The 26,332-nt window shown below is 43.9% G+C and overlaps 1 protein-coding gene across 1 annotated transcript in view; it reads left to right on the top strand.

The window, feature by feature from the left end:
- GRM3 (glutamate metabotropic receptor 3) overlaps positions 1–26,332 on the top strand; it is a 66,177-nt gene that overhangs the window by 31,474 nt on the left and 8,371 nt on the right. The window contains exons 4-5 of the mRNA XM_006022110.1: positions 15,736–16,802; positions 22,779–22,953. Of these exons, the coding sequence (XP_006022172.1) occupies positions 15,736–16,802; positions 22,779–22,953 (1,242 nt within the window). The remainder of the gene's footprint in view (positions 1–15,735; positions 16,803–22,778; positions 22,954–26,332) is intronic.

The following is a 26,332-nucleotide window of genomic DNA, read 5'->3' on the forward strand; positions in this document are numbered from 1 at the left end:
TAAATTAAGCCTACAGTAAACCATCTGTTCACTTGAGATGCAGGATTGATGAGCTGCAAAACAAATCTTGTCCAATGCCAACTAATGCAAACGGTGCGATCAGCAGTATTAGATCTTCAAGTTTGAGAGACATAAAGCAGAGGATATTAGCAGGATCATTAGGTTTCCAGCTAAGGCCTAAACAAAAACAGCTAGTTCCTTATGAGAAGAATAATGTCACAGAGCCAAATACAGAGGTGGGGGAAATCATAATCAGCTAAGCAATCAATGGGTATGAGTTGGTGTAAGTCACACATTGAAGGCCTTATCATACTTTACATTGCACCCACTTACTCCCCCACCGAAACCCCCAGGTTACTTTTCATCTTATAAACCCACCCTTCCATTTGCCAACTTGTCATTGGCATTGCTACCAAATCACTTCTGTTGTTAGGAGAGTGATTATAACAGTTAATTCTGCTCTCCAGATACATGTCCACAATTCCCATTCAGTTCTATGACAGCTTCACACAAAATCTATCCATATAGTAGATATCAGTCCTCCTTCTACTACAATACACAGACTGGATGCTTTGGGAACCATCTCACCTCCATTCAGCGCAGAGCTCCGTGTATACCCATACTTCAGATTTCAGTTCAGTGCTAAGGGAAGAATGCCACCTATTAGATCAGGGGGTTTCAAACCTTTTTTGAGGAGTGTACCCCTTCTGATGGGTACCCGCTTCTGGATGTGGAGCAGAGGGAGGGGGGCCCCCCAGGACCAGTCAATGAACAGGGGAGCCCCGGCTGCTGAATGGGAAGTGGTGCAGCGGCATTATGCCGCACACCCCCTGGGGCCTTCCCAAGTACCCCCAGGGGTATGCATACCCCTGGTTGACAACCCCTGTATTAGATCATCAGTACTACCTTTCTTCCTCCTTGTGTCCTTGTCCTTTGACAAGGGATTTAGCAAAATCTGCAGATTTACTAGAATTTCACATGGCCACTTCTGCTACGGCCTTCAACTTGTGACCTCCAGGCTGCTAACCGTGTGCCTTAGTGCCTCTGCCATCCCAATCCCTGTCATCAGTGCTGAGTAATTACAATGAGGCTGTGAGTGTTTAACAGAATTCTCTTCTTTTTAAGTGAGGAGTTATTTAAGCTCATTCTTTCAGTCTGCAAGGACCAAGTACATTTCCAATAAAGAGATAATGACTGTCTCTTAGATGGAATTCCAGCATCTTGATGAACAAAAAATCCTCTTCAGGGACTTTTTACCAAAGAAAAATGTCTAGCACCAGAAAGCTTTAGTGACCATGTTTTAGTGCCCTTCTAAGATTTCTACAACATTTTTCACCCTCAGTCTCTCCTGGGTCTATGCTTCTACCTTTAAGCAGGGAAATAAATCAACATTTTCTTTCTGCATTTTCTCCCTGGAGGTCCAGTGGTTGCTCTTGCTGTTGCTGAACTGGTTCATTGGAGCAAAACATTGAAAAAAAATGCTGCGCTCTGTGCTTTATCTTCCATTCTTGAGAGCTGAGGAATTTGCAAATATTAATAGGACATGCAATTTGCATTTTGTAGAATAAGAGACTCCAGTGAACCCTGATGCTTCTGGGAGAGGTGACATGTCACCTTGCAGCTGGGGTGTGATATGCGTGAATAACTTAAAAGCTAGTAATGGTCATTCTTTATCTCATCTGCCTTCTGTCACTGCTTATTGGTGCATGTAGCCTATCACCATAAACTGGCTGATGCGGCATTTTGAAATTAATAAGATATTTCCCTGCATGACAGCTTAACCTCCCATTTTATTAGATGCAAATTTCTAGGTGTTGCATAATTACAACTAACAGAAAGATTAATCCATAGACTACATATACCCTAACTCAGGCTCTGACTTAGCAAGACACTTGACTTAGCAGCACGTACCATGGGTGGATCTAGGATTTTCAAAACAGGTGTGCAGATGATGTGGCACATCATCACATATAACACAACACATATTTTTCTCCAGTTAAAGAGAAGCTAGAAGCTTTACTAATATGCTAGGGGGCTAGCATTGCATTATTCAGTTTAAGATCAAAGCAAAAAAACAAAAATAAGTATTGGAATGTGCACTGATTTGCTAGATTGTATATAATGTTTTTTTTTAAATCCAACAAACTAGGAAAAATTGTCAATATAGTCAAAAGATACTGGACATTAGCCTTGTAGTCATTATAATTAAATGTACCTCTCTCATTCCGATTCATAAAACAAAATCTACATCTGAGTTAATATCACCGCACCTGCATTAAGGTCTCTAGCTAGAGCTAAAACCAGTCTACAGGGCTGTAATGAAGATATTACCAGGAATGGCCAACAGATGGCAAAATTGCAGAAGAAAGGATAGTTTGAATAGTGGAAGATTGAGACCATTAAAAAGGATAGAGGGTCATTAGCACCTGTGAAGTAGAAAGAGCTTAGCAGAAATCAGGGAGATGATAATGAGTCAGGACATCAATTGACTCTCTCAGCATTGCCAATATAGGAATCTCAGTGCCCGTCTCGAGCAGTTAGTTTTAAAGTCTGGGTGAACCAGATATCAAGGGGAGTGCAAATGCCCCACTGCACCCCCCTGGATCTGCCCTTGACATGTACTTAAATCAGGGATGGACAATGTCTGGCCCGCAGGCCAGATCTAGCTGGCAATGGACTCCATTTCCCAGCAGCCCCTGCCTGCATGGCTGGGACTGGTTTCTTTGGAGACCCCGGCAGCAGCTGCACTGTGATAGTCCAAAGCTGGGGTTTCCATGGACACCAGCCCCAGCAGTGCAGGCAGGGCACGCGGCAGGGCAGCGAGCTGCTCCAGACCTGCTGGGATCCTGTGGTGGTGGCAGTGTGGTCTGAAGCCAGGGCAGAGTCACAATCAGCAGTCTGCATGCTCTGGGTAGGGGCATGCAGGAAGTAGATCACGACTCTGTCCCAGCTCCAGACCATGCTGTCACCACTGCAAGGAGCTGGGGCAGACCTGCAATCCGCAGTCTGCATGCCCCTGCCCATGCAGGCTGTAGGTTGCAACTCTGCTCTGAGTCTGGACCACTGCTGCAAGATCCCAGCGGCTGCAGAGCAGCTCCCCGCCCTGCCATGCACTCTGCTAGTGCTGCTGGGGCCAGTCTCCATGGAAACCCCACCCTTGCATTATCACAGTGCAGCTGCTGATGGGGTCTCTATGGAAACTGGCCCCAGCCATGCGGGCAAGGGCTGCTGGGAAATGAAATCTAGCCACCAGCCAGATTCACCATGTTGCCCACCCCTGACTTAAATGGACCTGACATGCCCCACTGGAACTTCCTTGTACTGGAACTTCCTTCCTCCTCCATTTGGACTCAACATGTTTGCACGTACATTCCAATCACATCCCAAACACAGTAGATGATAGTAAGCATCATGAGATAAAACTATGGGATGACTAAGCCATTTGCATTTCCAAGTGAAACCCAGCCAACTTTCCTTTTCACCGGCATTACACACTAGGGCTGTGTGAACCTTCGGTCACTGATTCAATTCGGCGGAGATTCAGCAAGATTCAGTGGCTCAATCTCTGAATCCAAATCAAATCAGGACACCCTTTAATCTTTCCAAATCGAATCAGAACCCTCTGAATCGATTTGGAGAGATTCGTCAAGTCAGACACAGACACAGCTTTAAATGTTTTTTCTACATACCTCGAGGTACCAGGCGGCTCATGAACGCAGCAATGCTGGGGCACATGGAGTGTCCCACAGAAGTGCAGGGGACTCCCCAGCGCACATGGCAGCAGACCCAGAAGTGGGCCAGAAGCCGCTCCTGTGGGATGCTCCATCCCCCCCAGCATCTCAGCGTTCACAAGCCACGCTGGTACCTTGAGGTATGTAGAAAAATCTTTTAAAGCTGTGTTTATATCTGAATCACTGATTCTCTGAATCAGCATCAAATCTTCAGATTCGGATTGGGCCGAATCAAATCAGGGACAGTGATCCAAATCAACAAATCAAAACACCGTCCCTGATTCAGTCTGAATCCGAATCCAAATCAAATAGGGCCTGCTTTGTACACCCCTATTACATACACTGTTTCAATCACTGTAATTGGTGTGCAACAGTCTTCTCCTTCTTAACAAGTCTATTCCCTCTTTCCATGAGGTATACACACAATGCATATAGCATTCATCCATTCAAACTCTGAAGCATTCAGTAACTCTTTTTACAGATGGCTCAGTAAATTCAAGCTTCAGCTGTTTTGCAGGGACTGCACTACACCAGGACTTTATTTTCCTGTTGGAAGCATGATTTCACTTTGTAAACAGCCTGCTGATTATCAATTTACATGGTGATTGCTTAGAATTTTTTGATAGTTTCATAAAAAACTAAATAATAGTATTGCAGTATAAGTAATTAAATTCACATCTATTCATCAGATTTAGGAGCTTTTGCATATCAAGTCAATTAGACAATAACAGACAGAGGGTCTATTTCAAGGTTCATTTGGTTCTTATCTCTAAGGTATGAGCTATCTAATTAAATACATTTAGAGCACTCTCTGGAAACACCTTTCTAATCCTCCAGGTCCCCACACAGGAGAAAACGTTTTAACCATCATCTTGCAATATCTTAATTTCTGAGTTTATTCAAATTCCCTTCAGGTTTATCCCCAGAGGCACAGATTAAGAACTGAAAAAAAACCATGATAGCTATTCAACCCCCAACCAATCCTCACCCAAGAGCAAATGCCATTTGTGCATAGGTTTTAATAGAGCAAGAGATGGAACATAAACTGCAGCACTGCAAGGACAGCCCTGAAAGGTATAGTGCCTCAAAAACGTGCCTCTGAGAACCTGGATATACAACATAAACTGCCTTTACACTAGGGTATGAAAAAAGAGCACACACACACATTAACACTTACAATGGTATAACATATGAGGATCCGGTGTAGAGTAACCCTGGAGTAAAGAGTAGAGTAAAATATCTTGGAATAAAGTATATCTGTATAGGTATTGTGTGTTTGTAGTTGTTCTGGGTACTTATCTCTTGAATACAAGGATGTTTCCACTCCACCTAACAATGGAGTAGCATTGTAGTAATGTCAGAGATGGAAACTATCCCAGGACAATTCATCATCTGTCTGCTCTGGATCCTCATGTAATTTCCATCAGTATACAAAACTAATCTAAAGAACACTGGTGTTGAATTGTTGCATATCCAGCCCGTAGGTCCTTTCCTGCTTAGAGGGATATTTGCCATATTTACCATAATTTATGCAAGCAGTAAATCCAACATACACCAGCCAGGCCAGCTACACCACTCAGCACATGATGTGGGGCTGAGGCTGAGCTTCTATTTATTCCCTCCACACAAACTTCCAACCTACTTACACTAGGGGGGAGGAGCAAATAGATAAGTCCTGTCTCCAAAGGTCTAGCGAGCGTGTAAATGGGATTCACACTCCTTTCAACTGGCCTAACATAAAATATAGCCCTCTTTAAACAACATTAACATCCAGGAATTGCCAAGAAAGGTCACCATCAAACTTGTTTATTCACAGGGCTAAAAAGTCTCATAGGATTCTGAAATCAACTCAAATCTACACTTTTCCCTTCTGAGGTTTCAAGTTGTCACCCTAACAAGGGCCATAATTCTTCCTAATGGGATTGGGTTCCCCTTGCTTATGTTTACAAAATAACAAGTTGGCCTGAGGGAGGAGTTAGGCTGTTTAAAGTCATGCTTTAATTTCCTTTGTAATTACAACTTGATTGCTAGTATAAATTACCTTGCTTTCCTGCTGCCTTTTGTGTCAGTCATTTCCCAAAGTGAACAATCTTAAATTAAAAGACTGATATCAATCCAAATGCATTGACGTTGAAGTCTTGCAATGGGTTCATGCAGCTTATCAATTACCAGTTAAACAGAATAATTTAGATAGAATAAGACTAAGATGCATTTGATATATGTTTGGTGCCTTTGTTAAGACCATTAATGCAAGTTCAATTTTAAGACACTAGGAGATATTTCTTATATTTGAACAAAAGCCTTAATCTTTATCAATGATCTTAATGATCCAGAGAGGTCTCTTAGGCATCTCCAGATTACTCATCACAGAACTGAAAATTTAGGTGCTCGCATCCAATTACAATCTATAAGGGGAACTAAGCACCTCCAATGGGAAATTCAGCAAACCCAGACACTGAGCCAATGAGACCTAGTCAACAGGAAATGCTGAACACAAAGGTGTTTCTAAATTCCTGCCCCTTTTTGGATCTTCAGGCCCCGAGCGAGTACTGCACAAGGAATCGTAAACTGCAAGTACTCTTCTGAGTCTAGGTTCATTTTGTGGTGGTGATGACGGTAGTGCTCAGCTTTATATATCATCGCTATCCAGTGGTTAGAGCACTCACCGAAGAGGGGAAGGACAAAGGCCTTCCTCAACCTGACAGAATTCATACCCTCATCTTCCACCTCCCAGGAAAATGCCTGATGAACCAGGCTGAGCACAATCTGGGCTGGTGCACCCTCTACCCTTCCTGTTCAACCTTGCCTGTGGGCCACCTAGAATAAAAGAGTCATGGGGCCAGAAGGAATATGATTCTGAAGGTTAGTGCTTAGGATGCACAGTTTGGAGGAGGAACCCTGAGTTCTCTGAACTGTTCATGCATTTGACATTAGACGGATGAAAAACAGAAATAATCCCAGGAGCAATGATCAGAGCCCAGGTCTTCCTCTTCCCCTGTGCTGCACTGAGTGCTGAATTCAGTGCTTTCAATGTGTGCTTGGAGTGCCAAACAGACCAGCCCCTCTCGGGACTTTGATGGATTTAGGTGCTTCTCTGTCTTGGATGTTGGATGTGGCTTACAGACATACATAGATGTAGATTACGGCCATAGATAGGAGTTAGACACAAAAGTCAAAACATAGGTGCCTAAAGATCCTTGAGGTCTGAAATGCAGGCACTGAATGAATGTAATTGTCTATGTTGGAGCCATCAACTAATATTCATGACCAAAGTCCCATTTAAGACGCCTCAGGTATCATGCTGAAACTGGCCCTACACGTCTTCTATTTTCCCTGTTTCAGTTTGAAAATTCCTCAGTGAATGAGAGATCCACCTGTGCATTTCAAAAAGTTCAAAGTAGGAAGCACTTGATCAGAAAAATATCTCCGTGGTGAGAGGTTGCCACGTAGCAACCAGCTAATGTTTTCCCAACCACAAATGCCCCAAGGACCATGCACGCAAGAGGCAAACACATGACGGAACAGAAAACACCGTTGTCTGGCAAACTCCTCACTGCAGAAATGGTTATTGAGTTTTCCATATATTCGAATGTTTTACATACTTGTATAGAGCTATGCTTCCTCTTTTAAGGATTCCCATAATCTTGCTAGGAGGGGCAGCTACTGCCACGTTCTTTCCAATGGTGTTGTCTGCTGGCCAAGTTGCTAGAGAAACATTGCTTTTTGCGTGTCTTGCAGACAGCTCATAAAAGTTACAGTCACTTTGGTCTGCAGCTGTAGATGTCTACTTTTGAGGCATAGAAGCACTGGAGCCCTGGCATGTCCAGGGACAGGCGCTCTTGAATACACACCATCACCCACTGCCACTCACATGTGCCAAATTAAAAAATGCAGCAGTGAAACGACTCCGAGTTCCGTCTGTCCAATGTTCTTGAGAGCAATCACAGGCGTTATCTCTAGAGTGGCCTTATGGCCATATTGACAGGTTTAGAGAATGTGAGTGGGAGTAGGAGGGTAGGGCACCTGTCCCTCTATTTCTGGACCCACCAGGGACACCGTGTAGGCATACTCTAGGGGACTAAACTAGATGCTGCAGTTTTCTCACCTGTCTTGCCATGGATGATCCTGCAAGGATCCATAGATTCATATACTTGCTCTCAAGGGTAGGAAGAGGAGTAGAACAAGTGGAAATGAGTTCACAATCAGATCTCTACACTGGTGGTTCTCAAACTTTTTTTTTTTTGCGGGCCACTTGAAAATTGCTGGGGGTCTTGGCGGACCACTTAAACTTTTTTTTGTTCTACAAATCAAAATGCACAACTCATATTTTAATATCAGTAGTCTTACCTTACAAGTACAGATATTTTCGATTGTTCCACAGCCTTTCTGCGGACCACCTGGATGGAGCTCGCAGACCAGTGGTGGTCCACGGACCACAGTTTGAGAATCTCTGATCTATGACAGTCAAAATATTATCAAGGCAGAAGTAAATCACATCAAACTCAGAAACCTGCCTCTAGCTCAGTCAAAATAAAGTTAAAAGCTAAATTCCTTGAGCCCTGTGGTCCCACCATAGCATGAGGCCCCTTGGCAACACTATGTAAAGTGTTGTTATATTACCGAGGATCTTTCTTTCCAATGCTTTCATAGGTATAATAAGCAGATCTCTGAAACTGGGTGGGAGAACTAACAGAAGTACAGCTTTCATATTACTTAGTTGCGTGAACAAGTATCTTGTTTCCCTCTCACGTTATTTGTTGGTAGTTTTTGCAGTGCCATCTAGTGAGACTAATGGGGTTTTACAGAACTTTGCAGGAACTTCAGCACTGCATAGATCTAAGTCTCTCCCTTTACGCTCCCAGATTAGCTTCATGCGGTGCACTTACCAGACCACTGGAGCCAGTAGAAAGCAGAGGGAGGTAGTGTTAATATGCGCAGAACGCACTCTTACACTGTTTGTGAATCACAAGGAAGCCTGCGGTTTAGGAAACAGCTGGGCTGAGAAAATGCCAAGCTGTCACTGAAGCATGTTATTAATGAGCAACCTCTGACTACTGAGTTGTGTCTCTAGTCCACACCATGCTTTGGGAAATTACATTCTGCAAACACAGAGCAGATGTTGAGTTATATAATACAAAGAACCATCTCAGATTGAGGCATGTCTGCTATTATTTCCAAAAGGCAATGCTACAAAAGTTATTTTCTCAAAGGTTACAGTTCTATTCCATCCAGGCTCAAACACCTGCCCAAATACCTAAATCCCTGTTGCAACAAGATTAGTGCCTCTGCATAAGCAAAATGTAACAGCTCACTCTAAACTGGTCAGAATGAAACTCGTCGCTTTCCTTTAGGCCATTAGTTCCCAGAAACGTCCCCAGGTGCCTAACAAATTTAAATAATTTCTCTTCCACCGTCTTCTCACCCACTTCAGAAGTTTCTCCACCTCGCTGACCCTGTGTGTGGAACTAAACGTCTTTCAAGACTTGCTCTTAACCTAAGCTCGCTTGAATTTCCTCATCATGTAAATTTTACAACCAACATTTTGCTCCTGAATCCCCTTGCACTGTTTGTCCTCAGCAACATCAGCATCATAACTACCTGCTCCTCCACAATATTCAATAGATGGTAATTTCAGTGTCTTTTGCATTCTGTCATCTTTGCGCTTGGAAAACACGTCACTCAACTGTTCTAAGAGTTGCCCCTTCCCCAGAATTTCTGGAGACATACAGTGTTTTTATGTTAGCCATTTACATCCCAGGGCAGGAAGAAGGAAACACCAGGAAGTGACTCACCAGATATGAACTGTGCAGTATTATTTTACTTTATTACCCCATGGCAGCTAATAAAATAGACATAGCATGGACTCTCCTACTGCAGTGCTGGTTCTACCTGAAAGAGCTTGTCCTTGGCCCCTCCCAGCCTGAGGCAGGGCTGATGGAGCAGCCGGTTCTGAAGAGGGTCTGCATCCTCCTTACATATAGGCTCTGTAAATCTCTCACTCAGTTCTGCTAGTTTAGCATCATTGACCTTAAGACACAGACATGCATCGCTTGGCCACAAGGCTAGAGAAAGCACTGTGTACAGCAAACTAAATAGCCCTCGTCTTGGGATGTCCGTTGCCGGTATCCTGTTAATTTGGCAGTGTAGTAATCAGAGCTTGTCTACCTCTCTAAATTGCTTTAAATTGTGCACTATTTTGTGAGTTTATTTATTTCATAGATTTTACTTTAATTCACTACCCTCGCCACTGATGTAACTGAGTACATAAAGCATTTGGCACAGATGTATTCCAGGACATTGCTCCAAAGAGAGTCATTTTCACTACTGCCACGGCGACACATTCAAAGAGATTAGTTACAGTGAGAAGCTAATACTTTTATAAACACCTATTTTATAATGTGTGGTTTAAATAAAAATTAACTCTCCAATTTAGTTTTAAAGCTGAAATTAAAAAAAAAAAAATACCTACTCAGTGAGTGACTCAGATGGCCTGGCATTTCCTCTCTAGGAAAAATTGCTGCTCCATTCAAAAATTTTTCCTTTTATTTTATAGAATAAATGTCTATTTTATGATCATTATGCATTCTTGCCCTTTAATTCCTTTCTGTTAATATGAGATCCTCTTCTTTGAAATAGCATGAGTTGTGCACTGCTACGTCAGCTAAGATATGGAGATAAATACCATGTGAAAAATGCTCCAGTGATTTTATATATATATATATATATATATATATATACACACACACACACGCCCGACAATTGGAATAAGGCCAATGTGGTGCCTATCTTCAAGAAAGGGAGGAAAGTGGATCTGGCAAACTACAGGCCCATCAGCCTGACCTCTATCCTGGGGAAGATCTTGGAAAAGATTATCAAAGAGGCCATCCTATACAGGCTAGCTGATGGCAATATCCTGAGGGATACCCAGCACGGGTTTGTTGCAGGTAGGTCTTGCTTGACCAATCTCATGTCCTTTTATGACCAGGTGACTTATCACCTGGACAAGGGAGAAGAGATTGAGATCATATATCTTGACTTTAAAAAAGCCTTCGATCTGGTATCCCATGATCACCCCTTGGCAAAACTGGTTAACTGCGGCCTCGACCTCACCACGATTCGCTGGCTGGGGAACTGGCTTTGTGGTAGGATCCAGAGGGTGGTGGTAGATGGAAGTCAATCATTGTGGTGCCCCATGACCAGTGGGGTCCCTCAAGGTTCTGTCCTAGGGCCTTTACTTCTTAATATCTTCATCAATTATGTTGACATTGGTGTCAGAAGCAGACTGGCCAAGTTCACTGATGACACCAAACTTTGGGGTAAAGCATCCACACCTGAGGACAGGAGGGTGATCCAGGCAGATCTTGACAGGCTCATGAAATGGGAGGACAAGAACCTGATTGTATTTAACACTGAAAAATGCAAGGTTCTCCACCTTGGGAGGAAAAACCTGCAGCATGCTTATAGGCTTAGCAGTGCTACGTTGGCTAGCACCATGAAGGAAAGGGACTTGGGGGTCATGATTGACCACAAGATGAACATGAGCCTTCAATGCGATGCTGTGGCTGGTAAAGTAAGCAAAACGCTGGCTTGCATCCATAGATGCTTCTCAAGCAAATCCCGGGACATCATTCTCCCGTTGTACTCGACCTTGGTGAGGCTGCAGCTGGAGTACTGCATCCAGTTTTGGGCTCCACAATTCAAAAAGGATGTGGAGAAGCTTGAGAGAGTCCAGAGAAGAGCCACGCACATGATCAGCGGGCAGGAGAACAGGCCTTATGACAAGAGGCTGAGAGCCATGGGACTCTTCAGCCTGGAAAAGCGCAGGCTCAGAGGTGATCTGGTGCCTACCTATAAGTTTATTAGAGATGTTCACCAGGATCTGGGGGAACATCTGTTCACCAGAGTGCCCCAAGGGATGACAAGATGGAATGGTCACAAACTCCTCTGTGACCATTTCAGGCTGGACATAAGGAAGAACTTCTTTACTGTCTGACCGCCAAAGGTCTGGAATAGACTGTTGCCGGTGGTGGTTCAAGCACCCACTTTGAACACCTTCAAGAGACATTTGGATGTTTATCTTGCTGGGATCCTATGATCCCTGCTGACTTCCTGCCTCTGGGCAGGGGGCTGGACTCAATGATCCTCCGAGGTCCCTTCCAGCCCGAATGTCTATGAAATCTATATATGGTGGTCTATTATAAATATACCTGCTGATGCTATATATATAGAATCAGCAGGTATATTTATAATAGACCACCCAATGGGTCCATTTGTAGTCTCAGATTTTCCATATTCACATTGAATTCATCATTTTATTCAGTGACTTCACTCCCTTATCCAAAGGACTGTAATTTATTTTTCTCCGTCGACCTCCACTAAAATAGCACAGATCTGTCTGTCTGTAACTAGGTGCAAGGAAAGAAAATGAATGGTGTTTACAAACTACCTGGCAAGCACTTTTCTACGCACTTACCTTTAAGCAGGGGAATGGCTCCATGAAAGTCAACTAGATGCAGGTTTCAAGTTAAGCACCAGCATAGATACCTATAGAAGAGGGGCCTCCCCCTCTGCTAGCCTGTTTAACAATGCATCAGGCTGTCTAAATCTGTGGCTGAGTGGAAGTATTTAGATACACATTTAAAACATATTCTTTAATGTTGTTAATCCCATTTCTAGCCACATTGCAGGCCTTGGTCTTGATTCTGCAAGTTGCTGCTAATTTTAACCTTTAGTCAGCTAAGCATGTACCTAGCCTCAAGCATGTTATTGGATGTATAAAATCACCTGCTTTGAGTCAAATAGGTGACATTATTCTCAGTCCCTGAGACCAGTTGCTCACCTGAGGCTCTCCTCAATAGGAGTTGCAGATACCCGGCATTTTTCAGGATTTCGCCCAACTTTCATGGAAGCTGGGTGAATAAACAGGCTGCTAAAACTGAACGGGTGCTAAAAGCTTCCACATGAATACTGAAGTAAGACAGTGGTAAGGACAACAACACATTATTGAAGAGTTGTTAAGTGCAGCATTATGATTTTATTTTAAAGCTGCTCCCAGCTGGGAAAGTGTGTTGGTGGAGGGGGAAGGAACTGGTTTAATTTTCCTTCCTGTTGACTTACATTTGACTGTAACTGCTTGAGTCATGAAGACCGTCTTGTTCCTGGGAGCACTGGCAATTCTCAGGATGGTTTTACCACCTTTATTCTGCAAGGGATATCATTGGACTAGATTTTGACAGGAGCTACATGCCTACAGAGGTGAACAGCAGAGAATTAGAAATCTCGTCATACCACTTCATGGGTTACCTGGGCCTTGGATGTAGCTGCGTCATGTACCTGCTTACAGACGGGGTAAAGAAGGTGGCTGGGCAGAGATTGCTGAAGGGCCGGGGATGGAAAGTATCCTGGCTTTGAGCCCCACACTCTGCCAGCCAGCACTGCTGAGTAATTTGCAGCTGGGATAGATCCGTAGTGAATAACTAGTGCCCTGCCACTCCTCAGGACAAAGAGAGGATGTGTCCCACCGACTCACACCCCCTTTCCTCTTAGGCAGGGGCAGTTTATTCACTAGCCTGTTGTTCAGCCCTCCACCCAAAGTCATCATTTCTTCAAATGAAATCAGAGGGAGTAGCTGCAGAGCAAGGAGCTGTCCCACATGATTCAAGGTGCCAGAATTGTGCTCTGGGTTGTCTGAAAAATAACATCCACTACCTGCAAGAACTCTAAAAGGAAACAGATTGCAAGCCAGAGGGAGCAACCGCATCTTTATATGGCACTGTTCATGTTCACAAGAGGCTGATATAATTAAAGCTATGATGCAGTTGCAACATGATGCTGGGGAGGGGGGCGTGATTTGTTCCAGCAGAGACAACAGAACCACTTCCATAACCAGAGACACTAGGATCGAAAATGCTTTTATTGCCTAGCAGTAGTAAAAACACTTCTGGTTCCTGCCAGTGATGCTGTTCACCTTGTGTGCTACAGCGAGCTGTACAATAAATCACATGGTAAATACAATTTTCTCTTACATTTTTAATAATTCTTCATTCCCTCTGCTTGAGGAAATAATGAAACTCTCCAGAGTCTTAGCAGTCTAAAGTGCTACACTATTGATTCCCCGTAGAAGGTCACAGTTCCAGCCTGTGTGTTTTTATCTATTCCCCCAGTGAGGTGTGGGACAAAAACAGTCCATGCTGGGCAACTTAACACAGGAGAAATGTAAGAAAATCAATACAGTCAACCAAAGTATGATGGATACCTAACATTTTAGGGCAGACGAAGAAGAACATAAAAAGACATGGCACGAAATGGTTGAGGAATGTATAATTATTGTACATCATCCCCTCAATTAGACCCTTAAAAATAAATCCTATATACAGCTTTATTTGAGACTGTCAAGCTCCCAACTGCTTCTTACAGATCTGACCAGCTAAAATCCTTTCTGTCCTGCAGGGTGAATTCCACTGAATAACAATGAGCGCCTGTCAAAACCAATACCCTTTCCTTCAGGACAATGGGAAATTTGAAGGGTCAGGATTATGCACATAGTGGTGATACCACAGGAGTTTGAATGTTGTGGATGAAATTACCTGCCTGTCTTTTCATTAAAACTTTTCCAGTATATTCAGTGTTTTAAAGCAAAGTGCAGTAGTCTAGCTACTTTTCCAGGAGTAGGCGAGCTCATATTTCGTATCCCACTTGATGGCCTTCTTGCATGCACAAGCCATAAGGGCACCTTCCTCCTGTCTTTATCCAAAGGATGCGAAATGAGGCTCTTTCACAAAAGGAGGGGCTCAGTATAGGGGACAGAGGTGGTAAATACCATGTTTTGCCTCTAAGGTCACTGGAAACACACACACAGGTGAAACGTGATTTTGAGCAGGACTCACCTCTTTAACAAATTTGCATAAGAATATAGGACATCCAAACAGCATTTCTTCATACTGAATTTATTTGTTAAATCATTTATGTTCAAGGTAAACAATAAAGAAAATTCAAAAATGGTAATTGTTCATGAATACTTCCAAATAACACAGTAGCAAGATATAGCCGAGAAATAGCGTATTCTATGCAAAGACATTAAATGCGAGTTCTGTTAATTGAGGTCATTTTTGTCATCAACACAAGTCAAGCACACTTCAAAACTATTCGGTGACATCTACAGCCTAGGTAACAAACCATAGGTCCATTGGTTTTAATAAACCTATTTATACAAGGGGAGGATGTGATCCACTTTGTATAGGGTTATAATGGGCATGAAACTGAGGAATCTTTTTTTTATCAAATTTGAGATGCTGTTGTAAATTTAGGTAAAAGACTCGTTCAGTGATAATACCACATTTTTTGATCCTTAAATGCAGAGGGAGAGATGAGTCACACTATTGACATATTTCAAATGCACGTTGGAAAGAACTGCCAAATGCAAACTGCTTCTAGGCCAGTATGTCTTAGTTCATGGGCTAAAAAGGATCTTTAGAGACCTCCTTGAGAAAGACATATTTTTATATCAAAGCCACTGGGAAATAGGGGTGAAGAAAAAAGATGTCTCTCATAAAGTACTGTGCAATTCAGACAGCATGGTTCCTGGTGTAGTTTTAGCCTGGTGACCCATGTGCATTGCTTCAATACTTCAGACCAGCTTGTAACACAGAATCATCATCATCGTCACCTCCACTGCAAGAAAGAGCTGGAAATATACTGTCGTAGGCCATTACCATTGAAAGTTCATGCCTCTTTTCACTAGAAACATTGCTTTCCCTAGACATATAATAAAATCTCAGACCTGACCTTGATGTCCATATCATTGGGACATTCTTTATTAGCTGTTCCTTAAGCAAGAGCCGCTACCCAAAGGAAAATTTCTCAGTTGATGTTTTGTATCAAAATACCTTGCTCATTGTAAATTGTCTAAAAGGCTGCCAGTCTTCTCTGATATATATGTCAACTAACGGAACAGAAAATGACTGGGGGCGTCATGCTAAATTTCCTCTATTTCTGTTTTCCACAGCTCCATTCAATCCTTCCACTGCTGCAGACAGCATGGTCAAGTTTGATGCTTATGGAGATGGGATGGGCAGATACAACGTGTTCAATTTCCAGTACACAGGGGGCAGATACTCCTATGTGAAGGTTGGTCACTGGGCAGAAACCTTGTCACTCGATGTAGACTCAATTCAGTGGTCCAGAAGTTCTGTCCCCATTTCCCAGTGTAGTGACCCCTGTGCTCCTAATGAAATGAAGAACATGCAGCCAGGAGACGTCTGCTGTTGGATCTGCATTCCCTGTGAGACCTTTGAATACTTGTCTGATGAATTTACCTGTGCAGACTGTGGACCTGGGAAATGGCCCACTGCTGACCTGACTGCCTGTTATGACCTACCAGAAGACTATATCAAGTGGGAAGATGCCTGGGCAATAGGTCCTGTTACCATTGCATGTTTGGGCTTTATTTGTACCTTCATGGTTGTAGCTGTCTTTATCAAGCATAACAACACTCCTCTGGTCAAAGCCTCTGGTCGTGAACTATGCTATATATTACTTTTTGGGGTGTTCCTCTCCTACAGCATGACCTTCTTCTTCATAGCTAAGCCTTCACCAGCCATTTGCACCCTGCGTCGCTTGGGGCTGGGAAGTTCCTTTGCTGTTTGCTATTCTGCCCTCCTGACAAAAACAAACTGCATAGCCAGAATATTTAATGGTGTAAAGAATGGTGCTCAGAGGCCTAAATTCATCAGCCCCAGTTCTCAGGTCTTCATCTGCCTGAGCCTCATCTTGGTACAGATTGTGGTGGTGTCGGTGTGGCTCATACTGGAGTCCCCTGGCACCAGACGGTACACTCTTCCCGAGAAAAGGGAGACTGTTATATTGAAATGCAATGTCAAAGATTCCAGTATGTTAATCTCCTTAACGTACGATGTAATCCTTGTAGTCTTGTGCACTGTGTATGCCTTCAAAACAAGGAAGTGCCCAGAGAACTTCAACGAAGCCAAGTTTATCGGTTTTACAATGTACACAACATGCATCATTTGGCTGGCCTTCCTCCCCATATTTTATGTGACGTCAAGTGACTACAGAGTAAGTCTTTGGACATTTGTTTCCCCTAAATTGTGTGCATCACTTAAGCGAGGGCCTGTCATTTGCTAAAAGCGTCTTACACTTTGTGATCTCCAGTGCCCTTTACAAACAGCTGCTTTTCACTGTTAATGCACAGCTAAGCAACAAGATGCACCAGCTATTGCTTTACATCGAAATGTTGTACTTCTAAGCAAAGTATGGACTTGTTCTGAATTATGGATGTACAATGTGTACAGTACTAATCAGGTGATAGAAATATTCATGCACCAGCACATGCCAGTCAGAGTTATAAGAGAGCAACCTAAAGCTTCAGAGAGGCAGGGTTTTAACTAGAAAATTGCAGTAGAAACTATAGCTGTCCAAAACCCAAAACTTGCATTTTTGCAAGAAATGCAGCCTTTTCAAGATTTGGTTTGAGTCTTGTTCTAAAGACTTCTTTTTCAACTTTTGTTGTTTTTTAATTAAATACAAATTCTAAATGGAAAATCACTTCAAATTTTAAAAATTACAATATTATGTTCCAAAAATGATAACATAGATTATTTTAATGTCAGTGAAATGCTTTTTTCCTTTATTTTACATGTGGAAATCAATATGTCCCTGCAGCAAATCTGATTTCAACAAAACAGCATTTTCTGATTAAAACTTTGTCGGATTTTTTTCCCAGATCTATTGGAATCTTTATGTTTCCTGAGAGGCAGGTTGGGGCTATTAGAGGTAGTCTTTGGAACAATATTAATGGTCTTCATTCAAATTGTTGTCCAATGATTTTTTACCAGACTAACAGGAAAAGAGGAGGAATTAGTAGGTATATAGGCTTGGCTCCAGGGCGAGGTACTCATTCTGGTCCTGAGAGTCGTGGGGAGAAGAGCTCCCCAGAGAACAGGATGAACAAAGGGATGTATAGAGGGATAAGGTACCCCAGGGGGCTGGTAGGGATTGGGAAGGATCTTCTCTGTGGTGAGTGTACCCAGGTGGGTTGGTTATTTTTGGTGAAGTGTTTATATTGACCGTTTTACCTGCAAGGCATGGTCCTGGCTGTATGGGAAATAAGAGGCCACAAAGGGATGCCCTGAAGAAGGTGCTGTTGATAGTTTGGCTTTACAGAGACAGGCAGCCATGAAAAGCCTTGGTTGGGTATCAGTGAAGCTCTAAGGGTGTTTATACAGGTGCTCCGGGAGAGGGGGGGAAGGGGGAGCACTTTAATTAGAGACGCTCTGAGAGTCACTTGAATTAAAGCGCCCAGAGCGTCTTGTGTAGCAGCGTCCCCGTGTTTCAAAATGGCGGGAGGGGCGCTTTATCTAAAGCTCGAAGGAGTTTTAGATAAAGCTCTTCGGGCGCTGTTTTGTAGTGCAGGGACGCTGATATATGAGACGCTGGAGGCTGCTGAAGCGTGGTCATTAGCATGCTCCAGAAGACTCAATTGATCGATTAATCAAGTCTGCTCCGACATGCTGTAATTACTATTGCTGCTCATCTATAGGCACCCTAAGTGTTTTTAGTTACTAGACTCAGGGCCTGGCCCAGTGGATGAAGACAAGGCTAAGGAGACCTGGTAGAGAGATTGGGAGAGTGCCATGGCTGAGGCCAGTCAAGAAGAACAGTGCCTTGCTCAGGGTAGAGACTGGGCCCAGACAAGGCAGCCCAATGATAAACAGGGCAAAAGGATGCTCCCCAGGAGCATCCTGGTACTCTGAGGGCAGCCTCCCCAGTCTACATTTACTTTCCAATAATGTGTGGCCGGTGAGGACCAGGCAGTAGCCTGATAGTCCAGAGTGGGTGGAGGCACCACAGCAGTCCTCAGAGGTGGGTCCTGTCACACAAGGGAGTACATAGTGGCTTTTATTAACACAAGCTTGATGTTCCCACAATATTAGGCACATATCTAATTCCTCCCCACCCCCATCAACCTAGGAAAGATATTGAAGAACTTTCAATAAGGACAGATGACAAAAATGGCATGGCAAGATCCACAGAGTGACACTAAAAGAGCTAAATGTATTTAGTCTAGACAAGAGAAACCCCAGAAAGACAGGATCACAACCTATAAATAAATTCAAGGTAACAAAAGGGAAAGTAATTACTGAATCTCAGGAGACATTTGGACAAGGAGTGATGGCCTGAAACTAAGGAGGCAAAAGTTTAAGCAAAGCACTGGGGAACAGTGCCTAACACTAAAAGCAGCAAGCAGTGAGATAGCTCCAAGGGTCATCCCTGCAGATTTTCTCATTAGTGGGGATGCTAGTGATATATGCCTGAAAACAGCAGGATTAGCTAAGAGGTGCTTCTTCCCCCCCACCCCAACTTCATTACATATGACTGGGATTTTTTTACAAAGGAGCCTAAGGGGTTTAGGCACATGTTGAATGCAGAGACGTAGCTGGGCAGTTTTGCACCCTGAGCAGTGGTGGCACACAGTGCAGCAGTAGGAGGCAGGCCAGCAGCGGTGCCAATAGGCAGGCAACAATGACAGCTGTTATTTTTGTGCCCCCCACCCCAAGTCAGTGCTTAGGGTTATTGCCCTACCTGTGTCCCCTTCAGTTATGCTACTGATTGAATCTAAGTGGGTTAGAGGGCTGGATTTTCAAAAGCACTTAGCGTGATAAGAGCACAACTTATCACAAGAGGGGGGCAATAAGCACATTTTAAAAATTGAAAAAAGTAAGTAAAACAAATTGTAGAAATCCCCTCATGGATAAATAATAGGAGTCTCAATGGTGGAAACAAACCTTCTACTAACTAAGGCTGCATCTACTCTTAAATTTTTTTCCAGCAACCTCTGTCTGTTGAAGAATCATTGGTACTGGCAGAAGAGTTGTACACTAGTTTAAATCAGTTTCTCAAGTGGAATAAGTTATACCAATAAAACAGTTTTCCCCACAGTTACTGCACCAACAGTAGGTTTTTAGCTGGCATAGTTATGCTTGCTGAGTATGTGACTTCCATACTTATGCCATCACAGCTTATGGGAAAGCTAAGAAGGTGGGGGGGGAAACAAAACAAAACAATGAACTATTTCATAGCATTGATTTTTCATGCAGTGGTGCTTTACATTGATTTCAGTGAGCAGTTTTGTTTAAAAAATCAATGGCACAGTATGGCCAGGTGTTATTTAATAATCACTTACACATTTGCACCATGTGCAGCAGTTGAAGTCTATAGTGTGTTCAGACAAAAATACATGTTAGTTTTATAGCCTCTATTGGTAGAGAGACAGGCATGTAAAGTCCTGATTCTTCCAGCTTCTACCAAATGCTGATGTTAATCTCTTCCTACTATGACAAGACATAGACAAGATATTTGGTTTAATTTCCATTACATACGGAATGATCCAAAGACCCACTGATTTTTTTAATGGGATCCTTTCTTGACTTCAGTGAGCTCAGCATCATGCCCATAGAGCAAGAGGAAAGGCATGAGAATAGACTTATAGGAAGAGTTTGCGTGCACTCTGTGGCCATTTAAGTTCTTCACTGGTCCCTTACAGTGGCACCTTAGCAAAGCTTGCAATGTACTTCTTTTGAAGGGGGCTGTTATTAATTACACAACTGCAGTAATTATATGACCCATTGACATTGTGCCAGGTGCACTGTGAATGTATACAATGACAAAGTCCATTCTCCACACTAGTTTTTGTTTTACAAAAATTATTTCTGACAATGGAGCCTTGAGACATGTTCCCACACAAGAGAGTTAATCTCCAGGGACTGGTTGAATGAATTGAATGCAGAACTGCCCAGAGACGTGCAATAATTTAGATTAAGTAGCAGATTTTAAGACAGTTTAATGAAACAACTTGAAGAATCTACTCAGAAGTGAAGAGGCTAAATTGAAACTGGGACAGCAAACTGGCATCTGGTTATCTGTTGGTTATGACAGACAGGGAGAGAGTGGAGGGGAGAGAGAGAGAGGGAACATAAGGAATATGGGGACCTCCTGGGCAACTGATACTGCAAATGCAGAGTACTGGGCTGCTGCATAATAAACATTTATCTGAAGGGTAAACAAGAGCATCCATTCCAGCCCTTGTCCTACAGCACTGCCCCAGGGTATCCCATAGAAGAAACCTTACAGTGTGCCACAGAAAGACAGTAGGAGAGACAAGGCCCGCATCAATAACTTGTCAACTGTATTGGCAGGGAATTTGTTAGGTAAAATATGCTCAGATGGTACTAGGAAATGAACCATGTCCAGGCTACAAAGGGAGGCAAAATAAACTCCAGCAGCCCTTGCTTATCTGCCTTGGGGAGAAAAGCCCTTACTGGACCCAAATCTGGCAATCAGTTTAACCCCAAATACATGAGCATTAAGGGGCCTGGATAAGATACCTGAGAAGTTTCTCTGTTCCATTAAGACCAGCTCACCTTAGCCAATCTCCTACCTCTAGCCATGGCCCATGTCTAGTCCATGAGCAAAAGGAGAAAAAAATCAAAACCAGAAGCCAAAGAATGTTTTCAAGGAGCTAGAGGGGAGGATTTTCTTCCTGCAACCAACAGAAGGCATAGAACGTGAGACTGCCCAGATATGCAAGCAACCCACATAGTAACCAAGAGTCCTTTCTGCCCCTTCAACGGTTGCTGATTAGTCTAAGTAGCATATTGCATGTTCTGCTCCAAGAACATCCCAATCCTATCATACTACAACTTAACAAGTTCCACCTTAAAGCAATTTATGTTCTTCACCCCCCTACTTGGTGTAGGACACCATTCCAGGAGGGAGAGAAAGTGGAAGTCCAGCAAAGCTGCACCAAGAAGTGTTGGCCCAATTGCAGTTACCCCCAGAAAATTCCAACCCCCCGTCTCCCAAACTGACCTGTATGAAAAAGCTTTATGGTTACTCAGTCTTACTGGAGTCAAAGGACTCTTTCACGGATACAAAGAGTTGCTAGTCAGGGTTCCTTTCCAGACCAGAGGCCTTAAGCTGAACTGGTTCTCTGTATGGCACATCCATCTCTCAGGGCCAACTCTGGACCCCCACTGTGCACAGCATATCCCTTGCCCCCTATGGCTCCTAAGCTCCACAGAAGACTGCTTCTTCTTGTGGGGAACATTCTTCTCCTTGCACCCAGACCTGAAGTGATACAGTCAAGTAGGCCTGCCTTTCTATGTGGACTAGAAGGGGACCCTCTGGACCTTAGTTATAGTCATTGTGAATCACAAATGTAGACGTCAAAGACAAGACGGGTCAACAGGCAAAGGATTTTTGTGGGTGATATCCTTTATTGGACCGAGTGCATGGTTGAGATAAAGTTATGCAGGCTTTCAAATTCAAGGCATTCTTCATCAGGTCTGCGCTGATGAAGAATGTGTTGCATTCAAAAGTTTATCAGCTCAGACCCGGTGAAGAATGCCTTACATTTAAAAGCTGTATAACTTTACCCAATCACGCACCTGGTTCATTAAAGGATATTCCCCACAAAAATCCTGGCCTCTCACATAATTCCTGGACCATTACAACTATAACATTACTCCAACACTACCAATACCATTCAGTAGATCACTTAGGATAGCCCCTGCCAACGTAAATCTTAAATTCATTTCCTACTGTGGTATCATGTCTATCCTGGTATTTTGCATTTCAGGTTCTCCCTGCTGTTCAGATGAGAGGAAGTTTTTGTTCCTACTGATTTAGAGAAGCAAATTGCATCACAATCTGCAGAAACAAACAGTGCCAGGCACAATAGGGCATGCTGCTGTCCAATATCCCAATATGCAGCAGGCACTGGTCACGGGGAATCTTCTCAAAGAGTAGGTTTTGGAGTCAGCTCATTATCCTTAAGCTGTAGTCATAGCTAAACCTTCTGAAGAGCAGGCTGTGAATTTGGAAACAAGAAATCTATAGAAATCAAAAACAAAGAGCCATGAAGTCATGGCTTCCAAAGTGAGTGCCTCATTCACAATCTGGTTAGCAAGGCACTCTAGCTCATTGCCACACATCTGATAACTCAACTCTTGCTTTATGACGACTCTCTTCTAGGTGCAGACCACAACCATGTGCATCTCTGTGAGCCTGAGTGGCTTTGTTGTGCTGGGCTGCTTGTTTGCACCAAAGGTACACATCATCCTCTTCCAGCCACAGAAGAACGTGGTCACTCACAGACTCCATCTCAACCGGTTCAGCGTTAGTGGGACTGGCACCACTTACTCCCAGTGTAAGTAAAGAGACTGTCACCTAAGCACTGCATGCCTAATGCTGTACTGATGCTCAAGGAGTGTGAAACATGTATGCTCTGAGTCTAATCTCAAGTCTCAAGGGCTGAATGCAACCTAGGAAAGGCCCATCCTTTTCATCTCAGTTAAAACGTCATAGGATTGTCTTTGTGCCCTAAGGAAACATTGTTCCTCTCAAGTCTGGTGAAAACAAAACAAACCTGTTCATATCCCATGGCATTTTGATCAGAGAAGCATGGGTGACCTGAACTAAAGCTCATTGAAGTCAATGGAAAGGCTATCACTAACTTCACTGGGCTTTGAATCAAAGCCATATTGCATGATGTCCGCAGAAACACAGTCCTCAATTACTCTCATAAGAACTGGGAGAGGATTGAGGGGGGGCGGGATTGCCCTGGAGTATTCCTGTCAAAATGCTATGATGGCAGGATGTGGTCCTCCAGGCAGCACAATCTCAGTGGATGTTATTGCCTGGGTTACAAGACAAGGCTTTGAGTCATAAACAACTGCAGAGAATATCTGTCATGCATGTAAGTGACAGTGAAAACTGCCTGGATGTGTCTAATATAAGCTGTACCCTACAAAAGCCCCATGACCTAGGTTATCAATCAATGCATTAGTGAAAAAACAGCTCATGTTTCGCACCCCCCCACACACACCCATTCCCCCACCCAACCTTATTCCTAGACAGATTGTCACTTCTGTTCCTCGTTTGGGGTTGTTGTTGGTTAGGAAAATGGGTCACCTTTATTTTATTTTTTTTTCCTGTCAAGCTAAAATAGTCAGAGAAGTGAGCAAATGACACTTTGTTCACAGGGGTAAGCAGACAGCATGTCTCATTGGGAAAACTAATTACACAAGCATAACACAAGAAGAGACGGGGATGGAGGCATGGATGAGGATGGAAACAGAGGACAGCTTGCAGGGAAGGTGCATACTCAGACACTGGAATATGACCTGAATAATGAAGAGTGACTAGGTATGCCTCTATTTTGAGGTACTGAGCTAGAGACAGGGGCCTGGTACAATATTCACCAGGCGTGTCTGCACTGGACACTTTATGGAACAGTAAAGCAAATAACTGCATAGTAAGCATCACCATCTACACATGCAGACCCTTACTGTGCAGTAATTTTCTCTACTCAGCAGCAAATGCAAGCAGCAAATTATCTGCCAAATAATTACTGCACAGTAAGGCCTGTGTAGGCAAATTTTATCAGGAGCAAATTTGCTCCTGGTCAGCTGGGCAACAGGGGTGGGAGATTGCTTCCTGCCCTTGGGGCGGGCTCCGCCACCAGAGCCTGAGTGGGGACAAGTTCCCCTGCCTCTGCTTTGCAATTGCAGAGCTGGGGCTGGGAGCAATTTCTCTGCCCTCATTCCATGATCACAATCATGGAGCAGATGCAGGGAGCTCCCTGCATGGGGAGAGTTCCCCACCCAGCCTGGAGCTGGCTGGGATCTGTTTCTGACTGGGATAGTTCCCAAACAGCGCTGGGCTGCACAGGGAAGTCTGCAAGTGCAGCCTAGAGCTGGCTGGGGACTGTCACATTTCAGGTAGTCTCCAATCAACTCTGGGCTGCATGTGCAGACTTCCCTATGCTGCCCAGGGCTAGCTGGTAGGGCTATACCAAGCTTCGGATCATGATTTGGATTCAGAGATGATTTGGATTATTTGGAGGCCAAATCTATTAATCCAAATAGAATCGCTGAAAGCTTTAGGCTTTCTGAATCGATTTGGAAAAGATTCGGAAAAGATTTGGCAATAGGGTATAATGCAGGATCAATGAAATATCTATAACTTTGTTGTCTTTTGGCTGATTCAGATGAAATTTGCAGGGATGGTAGCCTCTGCTGAGAGCATGATGTGTGCCAAGCTTCAAGGTGATAGGTGCAGGGGGTTGTGGGAAACTGCCCCTCAAAGTCCTAAAAGTAAAACTCATGTCACATGTGTATATTAAGCCACAGGGAGGGGGTTGAAAACTGCAGGCGTGGTAGCTCTTGCTGAGGCCACAAAGCCTGCCAAGTTTCAAGGAGAAAGGTGCAGGGGTTTCTTGGAAACTGCCCCCCAAATTCTTGAAAGCAAAACTCATGTCACATGTGTGTGTTAAGCCACAGCAGGGTCAAAACTGCAGGGATGCTAGCCCCTGGTAAAGCCACAAAACCTGTCAAGTTTCAAGGAGATAGGTGTAGGGGATTGGGAGAAACTGCACCTCAAGCTGTGAACGAGCAAAACTCATGACATGGGTGACACTGTGTATGTTAAGGCTCAGCAGGGTGAAAGCTGCAGGCATGGTAGCCCTTGCTGCGGCCACAAAGCCTGCCAGCTGTCAAGGAGATTGGTGCAGGGGTTCTGGGTTCTGGGGCCCTGCACCTCTAGCTGCTGACAGGCAAAACTCATGTCATGGGTGCTTGTGCAACTGCGTCTGTCTTGGGGCACTGTGGTGGGGGCGGAAACTACTGCAGACCTGGCTGCTAAGCTACTGTGTTACACAACAGTCATGCTTCACTCAGGGTGCAGCTCAATACACACTAGCTAGCTACTAGGTAACGAGTTAACAAGCAAGGATTAACACCTACAATACCACAGACTAACGACAAGAAAGAATCAATACAGACAATCAACTGCCCCAAGACAGAGACAGTCAGTTGCACAAGCACCCATGTCACGAGTTTTGCCTGTCAGCAGCTAGGGGTGCAGGGCCCCAGAACCCCCCTGCACCAATCTCCTTGACAGCTGGCAGGCTTTGTGGCTGCAGCAGGGCTTAGGGACAGGTCCCAGCCCCCTGTCCCAATCTGCCAATGGAGCAGCTAGCACTGCTCATTGCTAGCTGCCCCACCAAGGGCAGGGAGCTGGGACTTCCCCCACCCCACCCAGCTCTTTCCAAGCCCCCTGTCCCCAGGTGGGGAGCCGGGGCCAGGAGCTCCCTGCTGCCAGGGCAGGGAGACATTCTCCCTGTCAGGGCTCAGGAGGCCTAGCCCAACCCCTGCTCAAAGCGGGACCATCCCTAACAATATAGGAATAATAGAAAACTAAAGTTGGAAGGGAATCTGGCCACTTTCCAAGATAAATGTATATGAGAGCTGCTGCATGCTCATATGTGCTTCTATGTGGGCGCATCTACATGTGCGCCGGACTGTGCAGTTGTTACTGTGCAGTCCGGATGCTGCACAGGTCTTTTCCCATGCTATTGCACAGTAGCAACATGCTTTTCATGTAGATGTGCCCTGTATGTAGAGTATAAGACGGTCTTTGCAGTTTTTAGACCAGACTGTGGAAATGAGATGCTAAAAAATGGTTTCCATTCAAAGAGATATTTCTGCCAGAACTTCATCCTAGATTATTCTTTGCTTGGAAAGAGT

Source organism: Alligator sinensis, unplaced genomic scaffold, assembly GCF_000455745.1.
Source record: "Alligator sinensis unplaced genomic scaffold, ASM45574v1 scaffold1216_1, whole genome shotgun sequence".
Taxonomy (NCBI): Eukaryota; Metazoa; Chordata; order Crocodylia; family Alligatoridae; genus Alligator; species Alligator sinensis.